The sequence below is a fragment of the Anas platyrhynchos genome, chromosome 7, assembly GCF_047663525.1.
Source record: "Anas platyrhynchos isolate ZD024472 breed Pekin duck chromosome 7, IASCAAS_PekinDuck_T2T, whole genome shotgun sequence".
Taxonomy (NCBI): Eukaryota; Metazoa; Chordata; class Aves; order Anseriformes; family Anatidae; genus Anas; species Anas platyrhynchos.
In genome coordinates, this window is record NC_092593.1 from 16,736,609 (window position 1) to 16,764,599 (window position 27,991).

The 27,991-nt window shown below is 49.9% G+C and overlaps 1 protein-coding gene and 1 long non-coding RNA gene across 2 annotated transcripts; one reads left to right on the forward strand and one right to left on the reverse strand.

Annotated features, from left to right (window-relative positions):
- On the forward strand, positions 1-27,647 carry LOC101801641 (TGF-beta receptor type-2-like). The gene is made up of 7 exons (XM_027462337.3): positions 1-280; positions 14,326-14,476; positions 17,364-17,566; positions 19,939-20,753; positions 21,081-21,222; positions 22,288-22,415; positions 25,997-27,647. The coding sequence occupies exons 1-7, from the start codon at positions 229-231 to the stop codon at positions 26,207-26,209; spliced, it is 1,704 nt and encodes a 567-aa protein (XP_027318138.3). The 5' UTR covers positions 1-228; the 3' UTR covers positions 26,210-27,647.
- LOC110352321 (uncharacterized) lies at positions 413-8,342 on the reverse strand. Its single transcript, XR_005267001.2, has 3 exons — positions 7,515-8,342; positions 7,300-7,364; positions 413-5,825 (listed from the first exon to the last, which is right to left on the reverse strand). It is a non-coding gene; the product is annotated as an uncharacterized lncRNA (long non-coding RNA).
- Positions 27,648-27,991: the final 344 nt, after the last annotated feature.

Consider the following 27,991-nt stretch of genomic DNA (forward strand, 5'->3'; position numbering starts at 1 on the left):
TATTTCATGAGGAGAACGGGGCTGAGTTTCTTCATGAGCTGCAGTTCCTGGGCGGACCCCACGCACAGCTGGGTTTGCTGCGCCTGGGTCCGCCTTCCCAGCCAGCCCAGCCAGCAGCCTCGCAAATTCGGGGCTGCCGAGTTGACAGCAGCGAGGCAGGAGAGCACGGGAAGATGAACGGGTCAACACCGTGAAGCCGGGCTCCTGGTCGCTGGCGGGATCCAGAAAATGGGTTGCTGGAGGAGACCGGGTCTGCTTTCCTTGCTGCTGCTGTCCTTCTGTGAGTAGAGAAATGTTTCTGCTTAGGCGTCGTTAACCAGCGTACGCAAAGAAGTCGTTTATTTTTCCTTCCCCCAGAAAAATAGCAAACCTTTGATTTGTCCCCTGACGCCAGTTAGCTGGAGGGTTGGAAATAAAGGGGAATTTTGTAGCGAGCTGGTCATAGCCCTGCTCCGATGGCATCAGCTGCGGGTTTGTCGTACAGCGAAGGGCGAGCGCTTGGCTTGGTGGAGATCGCTGCGTGCTCGCCGAGAGCAGCTCCCAGATGTCAGTGTTTACAGCGCAGGAGTATATGCGTAGGTCAGCACGACTTGGTGGAAGTTTTTACTTTCTCAAGGGACATTAAAGGCGATTAACGTGCACCGTTGAATGATCTGGCTTCAACGGTGTCCAGATGCAGTGGAGTTTGCAGCTTTATCAGCCCCAGTTTATGTGCAAAGTTAATCGAACTGTTAAAGTCAGAAAGAAGCGGGGAGAGGGGGAGGAGAACTGTCTCTGCAACAACATCTGGCTATTCGGCAAACCTTTCCAGCACTTACGTAAAGACTTCTTTGTAATAAGTGCCCTGTTTAGGTTTTGATAGCACTTCTTCAGGACTGTAGATAAAACCCTCCAGCAGCACTTGAAAATGTGCCCATCCATGGCTTAAATTCTCTTGTTTATATCTCGATGATTGTTTCATAACAGGGAATAGATTTGTATATAAGTGAGTGTTATATACACATCTCCTAAGTATGTGTGTGTGTCTTTCTGTATATACAATGCCGATGTATGTGTATACACACATATATCCCTATATAGTATGTATTTATGTATTTGCACGGACAATGGCACTTTTTGCAGTGAGCTCTTTTACGAACACAGACCCGTTCTCCTCACTACAGAACTTTTGATGCAAATAAAATAGCTTTTTGGTCAAAGCAATGAAGTGCTAGGATTATAGTGCCCGTATATTTGCATGCAATTGAAATAACTGGGGGCAGGGATCTGTATCTACATCCACTTTCCACGGGTCCCCCTATCTACTGAAATAGGGAATCAAGGAATAGGGTCAGTCAGTAATTTGCATGTATTAAATACGATCCTTGGTGAGCCTGCAGAAGCAGGGAGACCCAGATGGGGGGATTTACAACATAAGCTGAGGCTGACTTTCCAAAGAGTTGCAGAAATATGTAGTAGTCATTACTGTAGATAATACCCTAAAGTATGGGTTGAAATGTAGGATGCTGTACTGATAACATCCTGCTAAATTAATCACATTTGGAACAGCACTGAAGGAATTACTACAACGCATTATTTAAAGCACAGTCTTGGGTTGTTTTTGGTAAGAAAGAAGACCACTAATTATCCTTCAGAAATACCTAATTTTGGAGTTATTTAACTTATGGTTTCCTTTTTCTGAAAGGCAGGGTTTTAATCTGAAAGAAGCCAAACCAAAACATATCATGATTACTAAGTTCATCTGAAAGGTTACGTGAATGATACGATGACAACATTTGTCTCAGTACGGGGAAAAAAAATAAGCCAAGGCGCACTCTCTCGCTCTCTGATTCAGCTCAACCGTGATAAATGTTTACTGGGGTTACCTCCCATCCATCACATATAGTGTTAGTATCAACCCTACAGTGACTCTGAGACAATAGAAGTGCCTGGGGGGCCCACTTTGCATTGGCATTAAGAGAAGAGGAAACAGCAAGTTTCCCAAAATGGCAGAAAATGCACATTTGGTTGTTCTTCACGCAACAAATCCCACCAGTCATTCAGCCTCTCCGCAAAGAGTGGCAGCGGTGGGTTGGTGGCAGCGGTGGGTTGGTGACAGCAGCAAAGTCACTCGTCCTAGCACAGATTTAGGAATTACTGCAGAGAAAATGGCTGTGATGGTGTCCTAGCTACCCCAGAATTGCTCCCTCAGCACCAGCTGGGTGTCCTCAGGGACCTTGTTGTTCTCTCTAAGGGGTCACACCAGGATGGCTGAGACAAGGTGGGCTCTGTGCTGCCTGTCTCTATCCTTTCAATCACCAGCAGGGTTGAGCGGTCATCAAGCAGCGTCTCCAACCGCTTTGGTCCATACGTGGTGGAAAAAAGGGCTATAGCCTGACCACTGAAATTTCAGCTGCTGGATTTCCCTGACTCCCCCAGTCACCTCCAGCAAGTGGCTCTGGATTTACCTAGCAGAGGGACCTGCAACAAAATAATACAAAGATCGTTCAGGATGGGAAAACCTGTCCTACAGTAGGGACTGAAAGCTTTCAGTGCCTTTAGTTGTTGCAGGAGGGAGCTCAGAGGTGAGGTAGTCATCGCTCACAAAAAATTCCCAGAGAGATGCTTTCTGGCAGAGGGTTTCCTCTTCTGTCGGACAAAGGAAAAGCAAGATTTACATGCTGGAAGCTGAAACCGGGTGCTTTTGTGTTAGATCACAAAACAGCAAAGTTGTTCCAGCAGGTAATTACTCAGACTCAGGATGTGGTGGGGTTTTGTTGCTCAAAGCCTTCAGTGACTGCAAGACTATCTGCTAGATGGACTACGACCCATCCAGAAGTCACAGACTGGATACGGAGATTACTGTACTGAGCACACAGAAACACTCTGGCCTCATAATTAGGAGTTTTCCTGTCCTGTTTTGCATCAGAATCTGGAAAGCCTCCCTCGTCACCACTGTGACGACAGCTCAAGGAACCCAGCAGCTCGCCTTTGGGCATCCAGCCTCCAAAGGAGGACATGAAACTCAAAGCCTGCCAAGGCACGTAGCACTCGCCAAAGGAGAGCTGTGCCTCGTGGGATATGCTAGAGCTCCGAGGAGAACATCTGCCCAGGAATTTCAGCAAGTACGTTCGCTCAGGACCTGCGGTCGTACCTCAGATCTGTGGTGAGGAGCACAGTGATGGATGAACACTTCTGGATGAACACTTCTGCACTGCAATGGCTCTGCAGATGTGGAGATGGTACTTCTTGGTGGATGGTGGCTCTCTGAAGCCACACACTCATTCCTGCTTGAATAAACAACCCATGTTCTCCCTCTGAGTCTCTTTGGTTAAAGACATGGAGCATATATAATTCATAAATCATGACAGGGAGCCCCAGGGCTGTCAGAAAAACATCTCTGCCTTTTGATCTGCCCGAGAATTCTCTGACCTATCCCATGCTCCTCAAGCAGCTTGTTGAAGAAGTTGGTCTCTTATTTCTAAGATCACCAGTGCTAAAACTAGGGGCTGCACTGCCACCAAAAGACCAGCCTGGTCCTCAGGCAGGAGACCTACCAGGATTACACCCCAACAGCAACACACAATAACTCAGAGGCAGAAACCTGGGTGAGAAGATAAGGGAAAGGAGAAGAAGTCACCTGCTGCCTCACAAGCAGATTCATTCATATGCAGAGAGGGTCTTTGTGGCCCAAGGCTCTTCTCCCAGGCCATGCAGTGTGTAAACATGGGCGCTGCCCACCTCAGTGGCAGGTCTGGCTACACCAGTCCTTCTCAAGAAGCACTGTGTTCTGCTTTGACTTGCTAGCAATATATTTTCCAGTAAATAAAGGGGAAAGCACAAGGAAAACCCTGACAATCCCAAACCAAAGTCCTCTGCAATGTTTTAACTGGCATGAGACTCAGCAAGAACGTGATTCATCCACTTTAACACTTCTCCAAGCCTGATGCTGCTTTTTCGGTTGCTGGTACAAGTTGGATGGAGACTCAAGGCCAAGAAAGTTGGCAGTGTACAGCTGTATCAAACTTAGGAAAGTGGGCATCTCCTTTCTCCTTGCTTCTTAAACTTTTCTCAGACTTGAGGCAGGCTGGTCGTCATTAGAGCTGCTCAAATCTACATTTTAGTGTGTATTATTTTTTTTTTTGCTTGTCTGTTTATTTGTTTTCAGGGGAAAGTCCTTTCTGAGATATAATCCCATGGCACTTGGAATTAAAACACACTCTTTAAAAAAAATGCAAAACTGATTTTTGCTCTTGGTGCTGTTATCAATATTGGATGATGAGCACAAAGACATTTTTGTATAATGGTGGTAAAAAAAAAGTTCAGCCAGCTGCAGTCATGATATTTGCTGTCCTATTAGAGGCGGAGTCCTGAACAGATGTGTCCCACGTATTCACTGAATAGGCAGAGAGCAATCATTGGCATTAAAAACAGATGACTGGGGGCTTTCACTCTGAGGAAGTATTCAACTCTGTTGCCTGTCCTCCATAGCTTTATATTGTTCCACTTTTTGCTCCATCGAGTTTATTTCCTTGGGACATGTTTTCCTCTCCCCTTAGTGATAACTCTTTGCAATAACATTTGCTTTCCGCCAGCTTCCTCAGTGCTGCAACTTGCCACAAACTAATGAACTCTCCCGTGGATTGCCATGTTTTTAGGGAAGTGCCACATCTGATCTCACTATGAAAAAAAAACAAAAGAACCACCAAGAGCCCCACCAAAGCGATGAAACCAGCAGCTCCCCCACACTTTGCTCTTTCCACATCTCGCACTTAATGCTCTATGCCAAGTGGAAGCCTCAGGTGGGAAGAGGCTCTGTTGGCACACAAGGTAACACCATGGCCAGCTGCCTACCTTATCAGCCCTGGAGGGTGGAGCGACATCTCCTCAATGCTGGCCCCCAGCTGTGGGATAGCATTTCCTTAGGGACCTTCAGGGGAAACGAAGGGGTGGCTGCAAGCTGCCTCGTCCCACATGCACATCCCTGGATTCGGAGAAGACCACTGCGATCCTGCTTCCAGAAGGGCTCTGTAAGGTCCATCAGAGTCGTATTTCTTGTTCTCCAGTTGGTTCGTCTTCTTATTACAGCCCATGTAGGGCTGGAATTCTCCTGCCAGCTGCTGGTAGCTGTCAAGCTTTTAGGAGAAGTGGGAGAGCCTGCTTATCTTGTAATCCCCTCTGCAGCCCGTGCTCCCACCAATTGTGCCGCTCCAGGACATGGCCTTTCATGGAGCTGCTACGCCGCAATGTTTTGCTTCCCATTGATAAGCCGGGAACATGCCTGACAAGCGACAGCTGATTTATACCACAGCAAATGCATCTCATCTGTGGGGCAATTAATTCATCCAGCTGTGCCCTGCAACCTTCCATCTGCACTGAACACAGGGCTACTGCCCACACGGGCTCGAGAAGCTCTGGGAATATATCTTAACCCAAGTCTTACCCTTCATTAGATGGGATTATTTACAGCTGGATTCAAGATTTAAAAGGAAAAAGAAAAAAAACACACCAACCTTTTTGACATTTCCGGTGTGCAATTTGCAGCTATCAGCAGAAAGGAGCTGCAGAGGAGAGCTGTGGGAGCCACTCTGCAGAGCCCCAGCTTGACCCACACCTTGGCCAGGACCCCCAAAGTGGTTGGAGCAGCGTCATGCTGGACATGCTGGCCCTGCTGCTGTGCCTTTCACCTTGCCACGGTGGGGATGGAGGTGGTCCCTTTAACTCCACGGTTCCAAAACTCCTTTTGGGAACAAGAATCTTTTCTTACACCTCTTCTTCTGGGAAGCCCAGAGGTATTTGCTGAAGTTCCTGGCCTGCTGGTTATTACAGTCCTGTGGGGCTTTTTCCTACAAGTAAAAATGCAAACACTGAGCATTGGTCCCCTCAGCTTCAGCCATCCCAAACCAGATGGCTTTCCTGTGCCCATGCAGAGCCAACCCCCGTGTCCCCTTTGACAAGGGTCTGATGCAATGGATCGCTGCTTGGAGCAGCTGGGACACGACGTGGGACATCTGCCTGATGTCACTGGGTAACTCTCACTGCCTGGGAGCATCCAAAGTGGAAGAGGCTTAATCAGCTGCTGCCTTGCTGCATAAACTATTTTTTTCCATGCTAGATCTATCCCAAAATTAGCCCCAGCCAGTCCACGATAGCAGACAAGACCCCTCGCCCTACAGTGGGAAGTGACACAGAGCCCTAAGCAACGAGCAGCCGAATGAATCATTCTGCTCCACATATACCCAGGGTATGGGCATCCACAGAAATCAGACCAATGGATCCCTCGGGAGCCCAGTTCCTGTCGTGTCTTTAATATGTCAAAAGGCACTTGGTGGTGCTGGTAGAAAATGGTGGCAGACATTCCCACCAGAGGCACAGAGAATTTTGGGGGGGCTGGGCTCACCCCACAGCACACAGTCACCCTGGTTTGATACATTTTCTGACTGCTCTTGGCTCTCTCCTGAGGCACTGCATATATGCATGAGCTCCCACTGCTTTCACGTGCAGGAAAAATGCACCTCAGGCCTCATCAACAGCTCTCCTGCAAAGCCCTGGTCCCACTCCTGCAAAAATCCTCAATAGTTTGCGTTCAGCCCAAACCGCATCCCCTGCCCTCTGACCAGGTTGTGAGTGGTCTCTTCTATTTCGGAAAAATATTCAGGTTACAATCAACCTTATTGGACAGTGTTTTTCAAGAGATTATAATACTGTTGTCATAAAAGAGATTATTTTAAGTCTTCAGGAAAGAGATGAAAGAGGAGACCAGACCAATTTACGTACCTACATGCTAAAGAGGAGATGCCTTCAGAAAAGCGAGGAAGATTTTAGCATCTGTATCCAGGCTACCCTCAAGTTCAAGTTCCCTCTGACAGTACAAATTACTTAATTACTGTCAGATCCGGTCTAAATGAGGGCACAACTTGACTATACATTATAATATTAGCAGACATAAAGAACAGGCAGTGCTGGAACAAGATGATGACAGCACACTGGCGGAGAACGAGCAGCACATCTCTGCTCAGCACCCAGCCCCCTGCACGCCCCGCTCCCTCCAAGCACTCGGGGAATCAGAATAATGCAAACACAAAAAATGCAAACTGGTCAGTCACAGGAGCCCACACGAGATATGAAGTGCAGCTCTGGTCAAATGTCTCTTTGTGGGCTCATCAAAGTCCTCCTAACAGATGGCAAATCGAACGTGTGCCAGGAATTTCAAACACTCCTCAGGAAGTTCAGCTAAACCATCAGCAAACCATTTGCACTTAAAACAGAGTGAACCCTGTCGCCCAAATGTGACCCAGATAATGTTTCTGACACATTTACCTATTTGGATGATATCTTTAAATTGGGCTTTGATCTGCTCATGGAGATCCAGGTTCCTGCAGAGCCTGTAAAACATACACAGAACTAAATTTTAAGGCATAATATGATGATAATTGTAAAAAAAAAAGAAAAAAAAAAAGAAAAAAAAAAAAAAAGCTGTGCTTTTTCTTGGATAGCCATAGTCAAAGGCCAAGCAATGTCTGCAACAGACTCACAGATTTATTTTGCTGTCGGCTTTGTCGCTGCTGCTTTTTCTGTGTAGAGCAGGGACTCTTTGCTCCATCTTCCTGAGGGAGGGGTGCAGAAGCTGCAGTTAAATAAAGCAGGCAAGCTATGCTGTTGATGGCCCGGGAGAAACAAGAACAACAAAAGTGATGACAACAACGTCATGCAGTTGGTTGGCTCTTACCTTCCGCCACCCGGCTCCCAAGCAAATGCTCTTGTGTCCTCAGTGGCCTCTGCAGTGTCTGGCAACATGATGAGCCCAAACCAGCCCTGCGTGGCCAGGCTGTGCCGGGAGGCACCTTCTTGTCCTGAAAAATCTGCTTCCACCTGCCCCGGAGAGGCACCTTCTTGTCCTGACCTGCCTCTGGTGGGTGAGAAGGGGCTTCAGTGCCCAGTGAGGTGCCAGTGGCACCCTCAGGCACAGGAGGGCCTTGCTGCTTGTCCGAAAGCTGGGTTCCCCCATCTCCTCACCATTCCCTTTCTCAGCCTGGCAATTAACCAAGTGCTTAATGGGATAAGTACCGTTATTGCTGGACCTGCTCACAGTTGTTTTTGTCTGCCAAGGCAGGGCTGCTTGGCATGGTAGCAGCTCTGGAGGTAGTGACTGTAATTACACAGCAACAGCCAGCACTCACTCAGCATTTAGGGGGCAAGCAAAACAGCGTAGTTATCATCCTGTGCGGCTCCTCAGCCCTCCCCTGGGTCCCATATAAGTGAGCCCCAGGACAGGGAACAAGCCCCAGCTTGGGGCTGCCTCCTGGTTTTAGGACAGCTTTGTCCTCCTTGTGGGACCGTGCAAGGCTGCACGCAGTCGTGGTGGCCACGTGGGGCTGGGTGAAGCAGGTGGTGTGTGAGGTTACTGACAAATGGTGCAAATAGCAAGCAATGGGGCCATCCCCCAGCCATCGACTTACTGATGGTTAAGTGCAGAAATACAAAAAATATATATATTTTTGGGCATTGTTTAATGTTTCAAAAACACAGAGGAGAAAAAAAAAAGCACAGACCCATTTTACCCATTCCACTTCTCTGCATGCAAACTGGCTTTAGTGGCAGGGACGATGTCTGTGGTCTCTAACAGCAGCAAGAAGAGCCCCTGGAAGAGCTCCATGCAGATACTTGCCAGTACCAGCAATGTTTTTGCCTCACCTGATGCTTTTGGAGGCATCGTTATTGCCTCACCTGCTGCTTCTAATCCTTCCAAAGCTGAGCGATGCAGAGTGTCCTCCCTGCCACTTTGGATGGGGTCCTGCTGAGCTCCAGGACCTGAGGACTTCATTTGTTTGTTTCTTTTTAAAACTTTAATGCTAAACCTTCTTTGGTGAGTGATTTTCATATTCAAAGGAATCGCCCAGCTGAAAGACAAACAACACGCCAGCACAACCCATTTCAAGGAGTATCAGAAAATCCACAAAGATGCTTAAAAATAATTAACTGAAATAACCTTTATCTTAATCACTTCGTGCAGAGAGTGACCAGAGAGGATTTGTTTATAACACCCTGTTGTGTGCAACATGCAAACCTTCCATAACTCTTTTCTGATGGGTTGCAGCAGAGCCAGGATGCAAACTGGTGGTGAGGAGATGGGGAAAATCCTCCACGGGTTGCTTTGAACGTGGAAATGAATTTCAGCCCCGCCACTTCAGAACGCTTTTTGTTTACTTTCCACTGACATGAAATCAGCAGCGATTTTGTAGCATGCGGGATCGGTTAGCTGGTTACATAATGCTTAATAAATCCAAGAGAAATAATATAAAACACATCGCCCAGTCCGGGAAGAGTAACGGTATCTCAGCTGTGTCACCAGCCCGCCCGGCTGCTGGCTTTTGGCAAAAGGCCTGACCTGGTGCTGGGGGCCACGAGCTGTACGAGCAGGAAAAGGGGCTGTGCTGGGCTTGGGAGCCTTGGGGACGCACAGACTGCAGGCAATGCTCAGGAGGCATCCCCGTGCTGCTCACCCGTCCTGCTCTTCCAAGCACGTGCTTGCATGCCCAGCTCCAGCTGCATCTGCTGCCCCTGTAAGCAGCAGCACTGCCCCCACTGATTGTCCTCAGGGTGCTTTGTAAAGGGTGTAACAGCCCTGTAAGCAGCAAGAGTGGGATTTGGTGGTTGGATAGTGCAGGCTGTGGCCGCAGGGTGGTGTGGAGAAGAGGGGACATTTGGCCAAGGTGTCAGCACTGGTCTCCTCTGCCTTCCCCGAGCTTCCCTGCCCGTTCTGTGCCCTGCTCTGCCTCCTGCCTGCTGCCACCTTTGCACCCTGGACATCACCCTGCAAGGTGCCGGGGCTGGCGTTGCCTCTGCCCTGCGGTGGTTTCGCAGCAAAGAGAGCAGAGCTGGGGACGCAGGGGTTAATCCCAGCAGGCGCAGCGCTGGGGCCAAGTCTGTAAGTGACTCCCTTTGCTATTTCGAAAAGAGGCTGCCTGGAAAGGGAAAGGAAAAAAAAAAAAAAAAAAGAAAGAAAAAAGAGAGAGAGAAGGTTTACTTTACAGCCATCGTTATTTCATCTGCACAGTTTATACAATGGAAAATAAAAGCCAGGGTATGCGAAGGCAAGTCATTTCTGTTTCATTAATGGTATGGAAATCGTTTTGTTTTTATAGGGGAAAAACAAATGTGAACTTGATGTGTGTGTGTGTGAGTGTGCATGCAACTCCCCTCATTGCAAAGGGCAGAGCAGTGAAATCCAGAAATAAGAAATGACTCAGAGGCCGTAGGATCTATGAGTCAGTTGAGCTGTTGTTGTTTTTAAACACGAGCGAGAGCACAATATGGGCGACGATCGCCCGCGCAGCCCTCCTGGCCGGCCCCAAACCCAGCTCCAGCAGCCCCAGGGGTGGAGAACGGGGTCTGGGGCAGGGAGCTCGAGGTCCCCCGCAGGGAACGTGCCCTGCCCAGCTCGGTGCCTTGGGCAGGAACAAGATGGATGTGGAGGTGGCCAGAGGAGATGAGCAACTCCACGAGCAGATGGAGAACCGCTCGCCCTGTCCTCACCCACAGGCAAGACACTGGCTGACCAAAATTGAAGAGAAACCTCTCCTCACTGGCTCCAGGTACCTCGCCATGAAGTGACCCAGCATCCCAAAACAATACGAGGTCGCTGTGCCAACACATAGCTGGTTCACAAAAGGTACCCCAGCAACACCAGAGACTGCCCCAGCAGAAGGACAGACAATAATCGGCAGAGCTCGTCTGTCCCTGGGGAGAAGTTTGATCATGATGTAATTCAAGCATCTGAAAGAGATTTGAGAGGTCAGCTGGTACAGTCCATACCCAATTTACTTTGTAATAGGACTAAGCATTATTTGCTAAACACTTAATTTAAGGGGTTATTTTTACAAAGAAAAAAATAAGTGGTAGAATAAGTCAGTTACCAGCCTGTTTGAAGAAGGTCCAAATAAACCAGAAATGTATACTGTGTGTCTTTTTGGCACGGGGAAGCACTGATGTCTAATGCAATCAAAATCAGCCCCTTTTTATTCACCAGGAAACGTTACTGGCTCGCTCCTCGCTCCACACGTCCGCTGCCAAGTACAGTATTTGTTCTGTGGGACTGTGCAGGACCACAGACCTGAGGGCAGAGCTGCTCCCCCGAGCCCAGTGTGTGCGCTGCCGCTGTCCCCGCAGAGCCTCATGTGCAGAGAGAGGGGTGTTGAGTTCTCTCCGCTCAATTTGGGCTCCCCAAACGAGGAAACCCAGGGTCCCTGCTAGGCAGATCACACCAGACAATTGCAACAGGGACATCTGGCCCTGTAGGGATCCCCTGGAAATCAGGGATGTAGGAACTGCCCTGCTGCATCCTGCTCGTGGCAGCTCGGAAGTAATGGGGGCAGATCCTGGAGGTCTCACGTGTGGGTCAGCGAGCAACCACAGCACATCAGCCCCGCTGCTGTTCTAATCTTGAAAACAAGTACTGTATATAATAGGGAAGGAATTTGTTTGTTCTCATAATAATTTTATGAGCGGCTCTGTTATTATGCAGTCATGTCATTAGCTGTGGACGACGGCCCGGCAAAAAGCCTCGTCCTGAGCTGGGAGTGGATGGAGGACTCGTGGCTGAGCCCGGTATCCCGTGCTGCACCCACACCTCCAACTGCACCCGCCGACCTGCCCAGGGGTCCCTGCCCCACCCCAGCCCTGATATGAACCCCCAAAACAGTGGGCATTCCCACTGGGTGCACCCTCTGTGCCCAGCCCTCCAGCTGTGGTGCCAGCTGAGATGCCAGAGCTCCAAAATCCCACTGGTTAGAGTGGGATTTGTCTCCCCCCGGCACAAAGTCTGGGACTCGGGGCTGACCTGCTGGGGAAAGAGGATGCAGAGAGCTCCTGGAGCAGTGAGAAAGCCTTGTGCAACTAGGAAACCTTGTGCAACTGCTGGCTGAGCACCAGCTGTGCCCCGATGCACGCAGACACGCAGAAAGGAGGAGGCCAACCTCACTGTGAAGCGCTTATGACCCAAAACCATCAGTTGTTCTTTGTCCTTGAATATTAAGTGCAATTTAAGTGCAATTTAGTACTGAAAGATGGAGCGTAATGGGCATAAGGAGGAGACCTGAGCAGGTCCTGCCTGGCAGAAGCCTTGGTCTCTTCTACCTCAGGAAGAAGATGGACAGTGTGTGCCTCAGCATCTCGCACCGAGTGCCTTGGCTTACACCCCTCTGCTGTTGGGTTGCCACAAAACAGCTCAGCAGACACAATTTGAGAATGAAAACCACTCATTCCACTCTGCTGTGAAGCGAATTGCCTGAGCATGCCATCACTTTGGCTACAAAGTGCCATCTCCTTCCCCGTAACGAACACGCCGTGCTTCCACCTCCTCACACTCAGGCTTGCTCCTCGCCAATACCACTCACATCCCAGCATCCATGCTTCAACTGGCCCTCCAGGAGCGCGTGGATGCCCTGTGGGCAGCAGCAGGCAGGAGGAAAGACGTCCTGACATGCTTGGATGGTGGTATCAGCCCTGCAGCTCTCGCGGGCACTTTTGGTGTAGTTTTTCCCTTCTTATGCCTGCTTGAAAATTGTCTTGTATTCCCCCCGTCGCCTCTCCAGGGTCCTGGTTATAGATAGCAGGAGATTTGATGCCGTTCTCGTGCACAGGAGAACAAGCCTTCCTATTGATAAGAAGCCAAACTCACTGTGAGCCCACCTCATCGGTGACTTCAAACCGTCTTTCCAACCGTTGTTCCACAATAACTTTGACTAACTGTACTATTTATTGGCTCACATCACATCCTTATGGCTTCAATTTATTTTTGGAAAACTCAACCCACATTTAATTAGTTTATAGTTTGTTCCAAGTTTTGCTTATCCAGCTCTTTTTTTTTTTTTTTTTGAAGTTTATATTTTGATGTTTAGCATTTGCCTTGGCAACATCTGGAACCCCTTTATGGAAGCGTATTGTTACTTTTACTGCTCGTGCAGCTTTATTAAATCATCCACGTATTAATATTGAAAGTGTTCATCTGGGTCTAATCAGGGCCAAGACGAGTGATGTGGCAGCTAAATTGTACCTACGAGCTCGTGGTTCAAGGACACGAAGTTCTGAGGAAACTCACAGTGGGCTTTGTGCACTTCTGTTGAGGAGAATAAGGAGGGGGAAAAAAAAAAAAAAAAAAGAAAAGATATTCCTGCTCTGACCTTTCTTGCAGAGCAGATAACAGCATCGCAGGCTGAGCTCGTTTAGAACAATTTGTCTCCGAAGAATTTTGTCCAGTTACTGCTGTATTTCTGGCTCTCGTTTCCACATTTAACTCTTTCATCAGCCCTTGCTCCTTGCAGTGCAGGTGATCGCAAACCCGGATCCTCACCGCATGCCAGGCATTGTGCTCACACCCTGAGCCCTCCAACAAAGCCTCACATGGGGTGTTAACGGGTAAATGACAGCCCCATGGGTGTGAATAAATGAATAGCAAAACCTGAATGGGCATCAAGCAATAAGGGCATTGCAGGCAGAGGAGGAAGGGACTCACCAGCGGGCATGGATTTAGCCACAGCCATCCCCAATTATGCCACCAAACCTTCACGCCTTGGTAGTCCAAAATAAACCCCAGCAGCAAGGCCAGTGGGGAGCAGCCCATTTTTCCTGGGGCACTGCATGAAGGAAGCCCTGCAGAGAGCAGAGGTGCTGGGCTCCATCTCTGCATACAATGACTGGGCACCAGAAGTTGTCTTTCTGGACAAATCCAGATGGAAAATACTTTTTTCCCCTGGACCAACAAGATTTATGAAGCAGCAACCTAAAGCTGGGCAGACTTTCTATAGAAATGACTATTTTTAAGCCCTGTTTGTGGTTAAAACTTCCCATGCAATCCTTCTCTGCATGCAATAAAAATTCTCCATGAGGAGTACAGGTAGCCCACACCTCTGAAAAAGAGCTGCTGTAGTTCAGGTTCCCACCTGTGCGCTCCTGCGTGTATTTCTTAGACTAAATGTTTATTAGTGTGTACTTCTACATAAGCCATTTAGTGGCTTCATTTTTCTTTTTTTAGTGGGAAAAAAAAAAAAAAAGACATTTAGCAGCCTTAACAGGAAGTTTAAATTTAGCTGGGATTTATTCCTTAACTGAGAATAGTTCCTATAAAAATAGAGATAACTTGCTCCCGTCCGGTGGGAGCTGCCACCGCGGGGCCAACAGAGCAGCATCTGCTCGCTGTGAGCTTTGCCACCAGCTAGAGCACGTTGGACTGAGCAGCTGGGCAAAACAAAAGCTACAAATCCACGTAGAAATAGTCATTTTGGGCAGCTTCCCCAACAACGTGTGAATTGCTGAAACCAGCTGGATGCTGTCCTCTGTGCCCCGCAGCCTGGTGTGCCGGTGCCCGCCGCAGCCTGAAGACCAACCTGTGCAAGTGGTGCGACTCCACGCCGCCGGCCTGCGAGCAGGAGGTGTGCTACAGCAACTGCAACCTCAACTCCTACTGCGAGGACCCCTACGAGATCTGCGTGGCCATATGGTGAGCTGCAGCCCCAGGGAACAGGGGGATGTGGGGAAAAAGGGGTTGTGGGAATGTGCTCATGGGGATGCTCATGCTTGAGCTGTTGGGCATCAAAATCATTCAGGGCTTTCTATTTCTCCCCCGTTGACTCTGTTGTAATCACAACTGCAATGTGATTTGGTGTTTCCTATAATTAGTACTAGTTTATTTTCTAAATAAATTACGCGTATAAATGCCTGATGCAGTGCTGCTGCAGTCAGGACCTCTGCACACACGCAAACCTGAATTGAGCTTTGCAGGCTGAGCCTGTTGGGCAGACCTGACCCCAGAAGCCGTGATGTCCTCCTGCATCAGGCTGGGAAAAGCCCGGTTTGGGGCTGCAAATCCTCATCTGCATCCGAAGATCTGTCCCCATCCAGCGAATTGGGAATTGGAGCTGGTACCAAGCTGCTGGTATCATCCCCAGGGAAAACCCTTTTTTGCTTTTCCTGGAAATGCCTGGAAAGGAAACACGATCCAGCATTTGGGTCAAACGTACACCCGGATGAGCGCCTCCCACAGCTTTTTGGTCCCCATGAGCAAAACTAAAACAAAAGTCCATTTTGGGTCTACCCAAAGTGATTTTCTTCTCTGTCCCTTTTAATTTGGCTGCCAGAGTGAGAGCCAGCTAAGCACATATCACTGGGCTTTATCTCAACCTGCTAATTAGTGTGATCACTGGACTGCCCCACTTTCAACAGGGTTTTGCCTCAACGTAATTGTTGCATTATGGACTGAAAAAAAATAACAAAAACACAAGACCAGCGAGAAACCCAAACAAACAAACAAAATGTGCCCCTTACCACCCCCACCCCCAAAACTAGAAAAATCTGACACTCTGCCCCAACTACCCCTGCACACAGATGGGGAGCAGACCTTAAACCCTGCATAGATGAGCTAATGTCTTTCAAATTACCTGGGCTTCCCAAGAAAATGCCAGAAGCACTAAGGCAAATGTTGTTTCACTCACTTCAGTGGGACAAGGATGACAAATCTGGGTTCTTCAGTTTTATTTCCAGTTTCCCAGCTGACCTGCAAGGCATTGTGAAATCTCTCCGTTCCTCCATTTTTCTCCAGAAACAAGGGTCACACCCTGGTGTTCTGCCTTGGCAGCTGCTTTTAGCTCCTCATTAGCCCTTAATTACACACTGGCTCTAGAGGAGTACCCAATGATCCTCCTTAGGTGAAGGTCTGCTGGGCGCAGTGCAGCTGCCACCCCTTGCTCACCATGCAGACCACCTGGGTTAGCTCTGCTCCAGCTCTCCATGGCAGCTCATCCCACCTCCTGGCTCCAGCTCCTCACGGCTGCCACCAAAAGCTCTGGAGGGAATATACTCGGCTGTTGGGGGAAAATTGTCCCCCAGGCTGCCAACAGGACTGGCCTCAAGGTGCCCAAAGAGCCGTGCAGTTTGAACATGCTCCTTCCCTGCCCAGCTGGCTCTTCTCTCCGTCACCCCGTTGTCTGTGCTGCCCATGGTGATGGCTGCTGGTGGTCTCCATGACCTTAACCGAGGGGTGGAGATGAGCTCACGCCTGGGGTTTGGATGGTGATCTGCATTTTTCTGGATCTGTGGTGGGAGTTTCACAAGTGTGATTCTAGCTTGGGCTTATCTCCCCATAAACTAATGCAGAGGCCAAATACCACAGGCCCAATACAACATTATTAAAAATAACATGTGCTCTGTACCTTACCCCATCTTGGCCGTCAGAGGCACGCATCCCCACGACCCTCACACCCGAAGCGAGCTGCCTGCCCCGTGTGCTGCCCCACTGCCAAAACCCACTCGGGGCATGGGGAGCGTAGGAGACCTCACAGCAAAGCACTTCCCTGATGGCTTTTCTGGGCTGCTAACCAGCAAGGATGGCTTCACCGTGCTCTGAAATAAGGGGCTCCCGTGCGCCAGGACACAGTTGGGTTGGACCCTCTCATTAAGCCAATGCAGTGACAGGGAGAATGGGGGATCTGCAGCAAATGAGCAGGAATATACATGTTATACATTTCCCTATACATGTGGCAGCTTTCCACAGCTTAGAAACAGACACAGCCCTACAGTTCCTACGTGCCCAGGAGCCGTATCATCATCACGTTATTTCTATAAAAGTTCTGACCTTTGGAGCTGCTAAATTATAGTCCCCACCAGCTACCCGATGGCCCTACTACTGCAGGTGGGCATAAGTGGTCACCTAAGGACAGTGCTTGAAAACCAGCATTTAGCCCAGGAATTCATCGATGATATGGGGCCAACCAGCTCCGCCAACACATGTTCGCTGAGGGGAGCACACAGCCAAGCCATTGCTCAAGGGCAGGCATCACAGTCACTGTGTCCCCTGCCTCTCCTGCACAGGTGGTGGGGGTTTGGAGCCCTGCCGAGGCAGGGATTGCAGCAGAATAATGCGCTAGTTGGGAAAAGGCTGTCCTTGCTTTGGAGGTTTCCTTTGGACCGTGCAGCAGCAACGTGGAGGGAATAATTCCACCCGCACCTGGCCTGGCTGCTGGCGCTGGGAAAGGAGGGATTTTGCCCCAGATCCCACGCAGGGCACTGAGCCTTAGGGCTGGCACTACCTGATCCAACACCTATTAACTTGTGAATTATCTACAGGAAACAACAGAGTCCCTGGCTCAGATCCTACTCTTGGCATGCATTACAAATTTCTCTTCCACCATTTGGAAGAGATAAAGAGATTTAACAAAGCCCCCCACAGGCACATATAATAAGAATTATACCAGAGTCACCACAAACAGGTCATTCAATACACAATTTAAAACTGATGCTCGGGTGATGTTGGGCTGGAAACCCTGTGCTGCCTGCTCTCTGAAGGCTGCACCACTAGGCTAACGCTTTGTCGGTTCATTTGGCACCCGCAGGAGACAGGACAACGACAGCATCAGGATCAGCACGCTCTGCCACAACCCACACCGTCCCATAGAAAACCTCATGGTCCCGAACTACAACACCTCGCGCTGCATCATGACCCACCAGCCCAGCGAGGAGGGGATCATCTACATCTGTGGCTGCGTGGACGAGCAGGAGTGCAATGACAAGCTTATATTTGAAAACCACACCAACGGTGAGTAGCTTTGCTAGTGTTATGTAAAGTGGGTAGGAGCACTCAAAGCTAACGATAAATAAGCCATGTGTTGGGCCTTTGCATTTCCAAGAAATGGGGTAGCAGATGCAATGTCTTCTTTGAACTTCTATGTGAGGTAGGTAAAGTTTGTACCCCCTCACTGAGCCCAGCAGTTTGCCAGTGGCTCAGCCATCCCTCCAAGAAATTCCTCCTGAGAACACCAGATGGAAAATGCACCGTGTCCTTCAGTAGGCTGCGCCCTTTGACATGAGGCAAATCAGCCAGGGAACCCAAGAGCTGATGTAACTCGGAGTGAGTCAGTCTAAAAGCTTTGAGAAAATCACACCAGCTCAGATCCTGCACCAGACTGCTGCCCAGCAGCGTGGTGGTGCCGGGGAGATGGGGCTCAGCAGGCGGTGGTGCTGGGCATCACCTTCCCCACCTCTCCTGGGGCTTCTGCAGCAGCATTCTCCCTGCACACAGCTGCAGGCCCTAAAGCAGCTTTAAATCCACGCTAGGGAAAACAAAGAGGCAGCTCGTGTCTGTTCCTCTGGAGGGAGGTGTGCTTTGGAAAAGCTACCAGCTAGATCGTCAGCCTCTGGAGCCTTGTCCAGACCTCCAGATCTCCAACTGGACCAGGTCTATCCAAGCGCCCATCAGGCATCTGACCCATAATAGAGGCAAAGCAAATCCCCTCTAATTTTCCATAATTCATGAGATGCTGAAAATGATACTAAGTATAACCTACGATCCAGCAGCACAGCTTCTCCCACAATGCTAGAGGGGGGAAAAAAAAGCATATAAAATGCAAATTCTCAGAACAAACAAGCCACTTTTAATGAAAGTAAATGATGCTAAATTTGGCAGTCCTTTGCTGCTCGCTGAGCCAAACATAACAGGTACACACACTTCTAAAGAGAGATAGTCAAATCCCAGAGCTGATGCTGGGATATATAATTTCACACCAAAATGACAACTGGCTCATTGGAAATGCCGCCCCCAGCCAGGACTTTCACAAACAGCCTCCTTTTGCCAACCAGCACGTAAAACGCTGAAACCCAGAGCTGGGCAATGCGTGGGCTGAGACCCAGGGTATTTTGCAGAGAAAGCAGAGCCGCTGCCTCTGCTCTTGGTGGCAGGGGTGGGAGCCGTGCTGCAGCCCCCTCATCACAAGGGGTTTGTGTTGGGAAGGGGCATCCTCACGAAGGAATTTGCTGAAGCTGTGGTAACTCACTGCTTTTGGGACTCATGCACGCGACGCCCTTAAAAATATCTCCTCTTTCTTCAGCGTTTCAGAGATGGGATCTTAAGCATCGGGAAAAGCCATTAAAGCAGTAGGTGATATCCAGGCCTCGCGCTTTCCAAAATAAACATATTCCTCAGTTAGTTATTGATTTATATCAGTTTAGGTTGATCTTGTGGTTTGAACCTGATGCCTATTTTAGAAACGCTTTCACAGCCTTGCAGAAATTAGCTGCAGCACGTTTTTTGAAATTTGCCAAGTAAAATAGCGAAACGCTCTGTTTTTCCAGAACCTGAATTATGATCTGCACACACTGAGGTCAAGCAGCAAGAGTTTTGCTTATGGAATGATTCTTATCCCTCTTCCCCTGGGTTATTATACTTGGCAGAAAAACCTCTGAGTAAGATTTTACTTGAATATCTCTACTGAAGTCAGCATGTTTATTCCAGGAATTGCGAACATCAAAGCATCAGACAATTACACGTTGCGCGAGGGTTAGGGTTTTTCCCCCCACACTCCAATGAGCTGAAGGCAGACAGGGGCTTAGAAGACATAAAACAAAAGCGAGCGTGCCCAGGGTCGGTCGATGGGTGCCAGTGCTGCAACGTGATGATAAACACCACACAGACAGCACTTAAGCAATGCTCATTCACGGCAGCATCGCTCGTGGTCCTCCATGCCATCCTGTCCTCCCCTCTGGCATCCCTCCTCACCCTCCGTGCACAGAAGGGCTCCAGAAAAAAAACCTAAAAACCTAACAATTTCAGATATTTGGTATGTTCAAGCCTTGCTTCAGCTTTACCACCATTATTTCTGCCCCGGCACAGAGAGGCCGTGGCTGCAGCGGGGTCCGGCGCCCCCAGCCCATTGAGCGCAGGCCGGCCTCCCGGGCCCTTGCTTGACAAACAGCCCTGAATTCGAGACCTAAAATGAACAGCCCTCGCAATAATTGCATACATCTGGGTTCTTACCCTTTGCTCAGATGGGATTTGTGTGCAGCCTGCATTACCGCCCCGCGAACGGCTGCGCCTTATTAACCGCTCCACATATTTTCCTCCTACCCGCGATCAAAACAAGATGTCGCGGGCCCCTCACGGCAGCGCCTTCCTCTCCGCTTCCCTCCCCGCAGGCTACTCCATGCTGCAGAGCAAGGAGGTCATCCCGGTGGCCGCCATCAGCCTCCTGCCGCCGCTGCTGGTGGCGGTGATGATCACCGTCATCTTCTACCTCTGCCGCACGCAGAAGCGCCGCAAGAGGGCCAAGGCGTGGGGTGGGAAGCAGGGGCAGCCCCCGGCGCTGCCGGAGCCGGGCAGGGCGGCGGAGCGGGACGAGAAGCTGTCCGTGATGATGGACGATGGCCCTGCCGGCTTGAGCCCAACCTGCGCCAACAGCCTGAACCACAACACCGAGCTGCTGCCCATCGAGCTGGACGAGATGGTGGGCAAAGGGCAGTTCGCCGAGGTGTGGAGGGCCAAGCTGAACCACAGCAGCTCGGGGCAGTACGAGACGGTGGCGGTGAAGATCTTCCCCTGTGAGGAGTACTCCTCCTGGAAGAACGAGAGCCAGATCTTCACAGACGCCAGCCTCAAGCATGACAGCGTCCTGCAGTTCCTCACAGCCGAGGACCGGGGCTCGGGGCCCCGCAGGGAGTACTGGCTCATCACGGCCTACCACAGCCGGGGCAACCTCAAGGACTACCTGTCCAGCCACGTCCTCAGCTGGATGGACCTGCAGAAGATGGCGGGGTCGCTGGTCAACGGGGTGGCCCACCTCCACAGCGACTACACCGCCTGCGGCCGGCCGAAAATCCCCATCGCCCACCGGGACATCAAAAGCACCAACGTCCTCGTGAAGAACGAGCAGGAGTGCGTGCTCTGCGACTTCGGCATCGCCATACGCCTCGACCCTTCCCTGACAGTAGATGACTTTGCCAACAGCGGGCAGGCGAGTACGACCCCTCGGCACCCCCGTTGCAAGCCACACATGCCATCAGACACATAGCACCGGGTGGGAGATGTGGCCTTTACAGACGGGGGTCGTCAAAGCTTAAACCTATGGGATGAGCCCCATTGCACAGGGCAGCTCTGCCAGGTGCTGCTTTCGGGTCCATTAAGGGAGCCCTCACCTCCAGAGCCCACAGCGAGGGCAGCCCCACAGCCACAGCAGGCAGGTGGAGGCAGAGCAGGGGTCTCTACACCAGTCCATCCACACCAGGAGACCTCACCCGCGTGCTCCCCTGCCCCTGCTAACCCTTCTCTTCTTTGCGGGCAGGTGGGCACCGCCAGGTACATGGCTCCTGAGGTGCTGGAGTCCAGGGTGAACCTGGAAGACCTGGAGTCCTTCAAGCAGATGGACGTCTACTCCATGGCCCTCGTTCTGTGGGAGATGGCCTCCAGATGTGAAGTGGTGGGAGGTAGGCTTGTCTTGTACATCGTAGCCCCCTTCCCACACATACAGCGACCATCCTAGCCCCCATGACCCTGCTGGTGACACTGCTCCACCTTGACGCAGGGCTGTAGGCACAGGATGTGGTTTCAGGTGGGATCTGCCACCAGCTTTGATGACCACCAAGGGCTGGCATTTGCCCAGGCACTCACTGCATGTGTTGTGGCTCAAAGGGGATGGCACCGTGGTCAAAGAGCAGCAGAGGGGACCCCAACACCTCCGGCTGCAGCTGCAGAAAGGCTTAGCAGGGGTGGACGGCTCAGGGAGGTCTCCAACTCAGGTCTTCAGGACGAGGGGGTGGTTGTCCCAGGGCCCAGCATCTCCTGGTAATGAAGTGTTACAAAGCAAAGAGAATGGGAACAAGGGGGGTAAATTCAGCAAATGCAAATCCAGAACCCAAAATTTCACTTGGGGGATCAGAAAGCCCCCAAATCAGGCTACAGCTGCTGTCTTTAGAGTATAAACACACCCCCTGTGCAGCTGCATTGTGCAGCTGCAGCAATGTAAGCAACTGAGCATCTTTGCTTGGCCCACATGGTGCTGGTGAGTGGCCAGAAAATTAAAGCTAATTAAAGCTATTGGGGTTGGAAAAAGACAAAGGGTGGCCTCTCACCTCTGCAGTGCAGGGCTCCTCAGTGGTCTGCCATGACCTGGGGCTGCTCTTCTGCAGGGGCCATTTCTCCTCTTGCCCAACCTCTGCCCACAGCCCAACAGGAGCCCAACAGGGGTTGCCTCTCCTGTCTTTCACCCCCATGACACATCTTACCTGCTGAAAACACGCTTTACCCAAAGGAAGACCAAGTCCTTTGCAGTACTCCTACGTTCAGAAAAGTGGCCAGGCAGATCGACCAACCTGTCTGAAAACCACCTTTAAAGCCTGGCACTATACCTGTGTGTTCAAATCCTAGATTGTTTCCAGATAGGTTTCTGCAGACTGATAAAAACACATTTATTCCCATCCAGTAGGCCACACCAAAGTAAGGCAGTCAGTGTGCAAAAACCGTGCTATTACACTGCTGTCACTTCCTTGCAGAGGTAAAGAATTACGAGCTGCCTTTTGGGTCAAAAGTCCAGGAGCAGCCCTGCGTGGACACCATGAGAGACATCGTGCTGCACGGCAGAGGGCGGCCTGAGATCCCTAGCAGCTGGCTGGTACATCAGGTAAGGCAGGAGCAACCCACCTTGCCCCACCTCACTGACCCAGCCTGAAAATCAGTAAAGCTGCAGTCAAATCAGCACGGCTGCCTGAGCTCAGATAAGCCCCCTAGACCCACTTCAAACCATCAACAAGGGGTAGAGAAACATTAATTGGTGAATAAATGGCCACAATCAGGAACTAGGAACACCAAGTGATGGCATTCAGCTATCCCGTGGATGCTGTAGTGCAGCAAAACAGAGCACTTCAGCACAAGTCTCCTGAAACAGTCACTCCTGTGAGTCTGCTCCAGTTCTGCCATTGCCACTGCATCCAGAAACCCGTGGCTCAGGGAACATGCCATCCCTCTCATCAAGCCTTCCCACAGCAGGCAGGGCGGGGAGGAAGGTGCATCCAGGCCTCTGCCCTCAGAGGGTCTGAGAGCACAGCATTTTAGCACAGGAAAACACACACTTCAGCAATAACGAGATAAGCTGTTAAAGCCATCCACAAACACACCCAGAACAAGCAGCTCCAGAAATATTGCTCCCACACGGCCCCCTCCTGGCCCTGACACGGTGTCCTCTTCCCCACACCCGGTACTCTCTTTCCCTGCGTTGAGGACACGAGGGGTAACAGGCACGCTGAGCACCATTTTCAAATCTTGGCCAAATCAGCACTTCCTAAATTTCACGTCTTATAGAAAAACACCATAAACTCATCAACATTTCGGCTCATCTGCAAAACAAGCTGAAGCGTTGGGACTGCTGGCTCACAAAGCCCCACAGCGCTCGGTCATTGATCATTGCAGATCGTTTTGCACCATCTACCCCTAAAGCACACTGCTTCCACTGGCTGCACAGCACACAAAGCCAGATTTTTGAGAGGAAAGATACAGTTTCATGATTTTATAAGGCCGCGTGTTCCCTACATCTCTCTCAAAAAGGTGTTTGTCCAAAGCCCCAAGGTCCCTGGCTGACCAAAGCTGCAGCCAGCATCAAATGAATCCGTGGTTTCTGTTGGACCATCGGTGAGTTTATCAGTCAGCAAGTTCACAGCTGAAGTTCACCCAGCCTTTCCCCTTGAAGTAGTAAAAATACGCGACCTTAAATCAGCAGTGCTGCATGTTTGAAGCCTTTGAGTATTCATCTCAAACATTCACCTCCCAGGGTCTCTGATAAACTCTGAAACCACAAGAAAAACATACAGAGGCTTGGGTTGTCAAAAATCACACTCTGATAGAGCCTAACCATAACTGTGCTGTTTGCGGAGCTGGAGAAGGGCTGACTGCAATTACCTCCGAGAAATAATGCCGCTGTAGTTGGGTCGGTCTAGCACGTAAACAGAGCGAGGTTTATAAGTCAGTGACTTTTATTAGACCACCTAATAGCCACTGGGGAAGAGGAACAGAAAAGCCACGTTGTGTTCCTGAAAGTTTGCCTCTGACTAATATTAACTGGTCTAATAAACATCTCCCTACAAGCCCGGCTTTAAGAAAGACTCCCAGCCTTTCCCAACCAGCCTCCCCAGGATGCAGCACAGGGCAGCACCATCTGCTGGGAAACAGCAGAAGTCCACCAGTTCCACCAGTTCATGCCGCTCCGTGCCTCCAGCCCCCGCTGCTGCCTCCAAGGTGACACCAACACTGGGGAGACGAGGAGCTCATCTGCAGGGGAGGCACCCGCAGATCGTCCCATCAAAGAAAACCAGTTTGTTACATTGCTCCAAAGGCTGCTTCTGCATGTCAGCATAGGGCTCCCTCAAGTGACTGCCAGCCATGGGTTAGGATTTTCAGCTGACATTGGGGTCACAGCACTAATTTCCCCGAGAGCTGACTCGCCCAGCATGCCGCACAACAGCTTGCAAGGCTGCACAACAAAGCCCATTAAAGAAAGTTATCCCTGAAGTATCCCAGACAATTTGTAAACACCCATGCTTCTACTTCATTTTGCCATTAAAAAGAGTGATTATTTAGGCCAGGTAAATTCCCAGGGCTGGGTCACGAGGCAGCTGAACAGCCTGCTGTACTGTCACTGCTGAAGGGCTGGTGCAGGGCAGGAAGGAGCACTGGGAGCTTAAGTCAATATTGCTGCTAAAAATACGCTTGTAAAACTAACTATAGCCAGACAGAGCAAGCAGCATCCCTCAGAAACCCAGGGTATCAAGCACCAAACCCAAACTAAGCCCGCTTTGCGAGCAGTACAAAATGCAGCAGTCAAAAGAGCATCACCACATTATGAGGCAAGCTGCAAATAAATGTCCTGATTCCAGGGTAAAGCAAGCACAGGGAGAGCTGGTGACTGAGCAATCTAACAGTGCCATCTTCTAGCTGAGGAAAGGCTTGTTTTTAAGCTTCAGCTAAACTAGCTCATTTTCGCATGTTAATCAATTATCTTCAAATCCTCCCAATTAGGCTAGCAAATGAATGATGTCAGGTGCACTGAAATGCACCATCTGTCAGTTTTAGTGCACGAGCCCGCTCCCTCTAATCTGGGTCCATTAGGGAAGATTTAGTACAACATTTAGTACAACAAACCTTGGCACAGAGCAGCGGGTTCAGAGGAAGGTGCAGGACAGATGCCACTTGCGGCACACTGCTGGGAGACCCGCGGTTTTTCTTTCATCTTCATGTGATTTTCTTCGTTGTTCTCTTAATTGCAAATTAAGAAATGCACAAAGCCACTGAAAAACATGACGCTTTATTTAGAATAATGATTTTTCCACTGTGGTGCAGCCTCGGTTGACAATAATGAGAAAAGCAACAGCACATGATAGGAGTCACACAGTCAAAGGGAGGTGCAGCACAGCTCCTGGTGCAGCTGCACTACTGGCTAAAAAAGGGGAAATACCAGCAGAACACTGCTGTTTAATTAAAAATAGTGGGACTCTTCACATCACTACACCAATGGAGGTAAAAAAAAAAAAACAAAAAAAAAAACACACATTACCAGGGGTTGTAACCACTGCAGCCAAAAGGAACTGAACGTGTTCTGAAGCACGCAGAAAAGCCCCCAGCCCCACGTAAGACGCTGTTTTGTGGTGAGAAAAAAGTTCAGCTGCACGCTACGAGGAGTATTTGGCATGGCTGGCCCTCTGAGGAAGCCGCCGAAACAAGAAGTCAGTTTGAGGAAGTTTAATTCTGAACTTTTAATTCCAAACTTGCCTTCAAGCTGCCCCTGCCCATCCCCTCCGCCCAGCTTTGCGGGTCACCACCTGCACCTCCCCTCGCCCTCCTGGTTTTCGGGTGCTTGGCCAACACTGAGAGCAGATGGAGGGCGTAAGTCCCTTGGGGCCCTGGTTAAGCCCCGCAGTGATTGCACTCCAGCTTTCAGGGAGGATTTCCTGGCAGGGTGAAAAATGCTTGGGACCAGACCCCATGTCAGCAGAGGATGCTCCTGCGACCCAAGCAGTGCCAGTACCAGTACAAATATTGGCACTTGCCACAGATTTCCAACGCTTTTTCCTCCTGTGCTTAAGCTTAGCAGAAAAAAAAAAAAAAGTATTTCCGCAGGAAGCTGTCAAAAGCCCATTAAAACACTGCTTTACTGAGCTTTTAGCTTCTCTCCCTCCTGCCTTCAGCCCTTAATTTCAGCCCTTCCACCCGCAGGGGATGCGTTTTCTGTGCGACACCATCACCGAGTGCTGGGACCACGACCCCGAGGCTCGCCTCACCGCCCACTGCGTGGCCGAGCGCTTCAACCTGATGGCACAAATGGATTGCGACGACATCCTCAACAACAACACGGACAGCGAGGCCGACAAAACGGCCTCCCCGGGCGGGGAGCACCAGGACAGCGACGGGAGCAGAAACGTGCAGTGACCCAGCAGGCAAGAAGCCTCTGGAAACAGGAGGATGCGCCAGGAGCGTTTAGCTCACCGGGAAAAAGCCTCCCTTTGTTTTTCCAAACGGAACTAAGATCTAGTACATAACTTATTTATAAGATCTGTTTCCTCCCACAGATACAGTGAACTGTGGAATCAATACTGTGGTTAAAGTGCAACAGTGTATATGAACTGATTTTGTACTTACTTTAAATGTATAATGATGCAAAGCATTTCTTTTATTATTTTTTAAAATAATAATCTTTTATTAATAAGCACCTGAACTCCAGGTTCATCTTTTGAAGTCCTTTTGTGCAGTCATCAGAGTTTCTCCTCTAACTGTTTATTCCACAGAAGTCAAAACATTTTGACTGCTTTTAATGCCCCTTCCCCCCAAAAAAAAACAAACCAAACCAAAACAAAACTGTTGTAGAAGCAGTAAAAAGATGAGGTAGTGACTTGAAATGATTCTCAGTGGAACAAAAGCCAGCACCCAAGAAGTAGTTCAGTTATTGGGGCAGTCCTTAACACATTGTGAGGGTACCCGATAATCCAGTTCATCAAAGCCTGATTTGCTGCAACTCCCACACACTTTTTTGTCTTTTCAAATGGGGAATTCCTGGGTGTCCTTAATGATTCAGGTGGCCACGTGAAGTTTCTTCAATAGAAGAAAAATGTGCATGCTCCAGCCTCAGAAGCCTCCATGCAGGATGTCAGGAGGGTTCTGTGCACCACCACCACCCCTCCCACCCGCCGGTACCCAGTCCGGTTTCCAGCCACCTCCAAGCAGCAGGTTGGTACTACAGCAATCCTGCCAACACGGGCACCTTGGCCAATTCTTGCAGCTCTTTCACACACGCCCCACCGCGTTACTCAACCTGAAGAAACATGATCAGGCAGAGCTGGGACCTTTCCTTCCCGTAACCACCGGACCAAGCCAGACGGACTCTGCCGTGGAACGGCAATTAACCCAACGCGAAAGGTAAGTCACTCCCCAATGAACCCTGGCATTGCAAATCTTAATCCTTGCAAGCAAAAGGCAATAAAAACCTCAGCTGCTACCAAGAAGCCCTGCAAGCCCATACCTGACGCACACCTACACAGAGGTTCTCCCAGGAGAGCAGGAAAGAGGAGCAGTTTGCTTGCCAGCACGGCATGGATCAGCCTCCAGACGCAGGGGGAAGGGACTAAAGCATGTAAAGGCCATGAGCAGCCTCCAGCTGAGGCTCCCTGATGTGGAGCAGCAAAGCAGATCTGCAGGGCTGCTTTGGTTTCTCAAAACACACAGCTATGACAGCACCAGCCCATACAAAAAGCTCTTCTCATCTCACTGTTGTTCCGCCTTTTTGGGCCATTTCCACAGCCCCTGAATTAAAGGTAGCACAAAAAGGTCTCTAATTCCCTCAGAAGGGGAATGAATTAGGTTGCATCAAACATAAATAACAAAAAGCTGTATCAGCTGTGATGTACAAGTTTCCACCCGCAACTGTTACGCTCCCTGTCATTCTCAGCAGTCACCCACCTGGTTGCTGCCTCTGTCACCTTACAATCTCCAAGTCAATCCTTTCTCTTGAAGCAGATCTTTTCTGGTTCACCACAAACACCACCCTTTCCGCCCACCCAACTTCAGTCTGATTTATTTAATGCATTAATCACTGCTCTGTCTGTATGCCCAGGAGGAACAGAGGGCATGATGCAGCTTTTCTAATAGTGACAGAAACTGAGAACACACCAAACTCCCTCTACGCTGTCAAATCCTTCCTTCCTGCAATATTCAGTG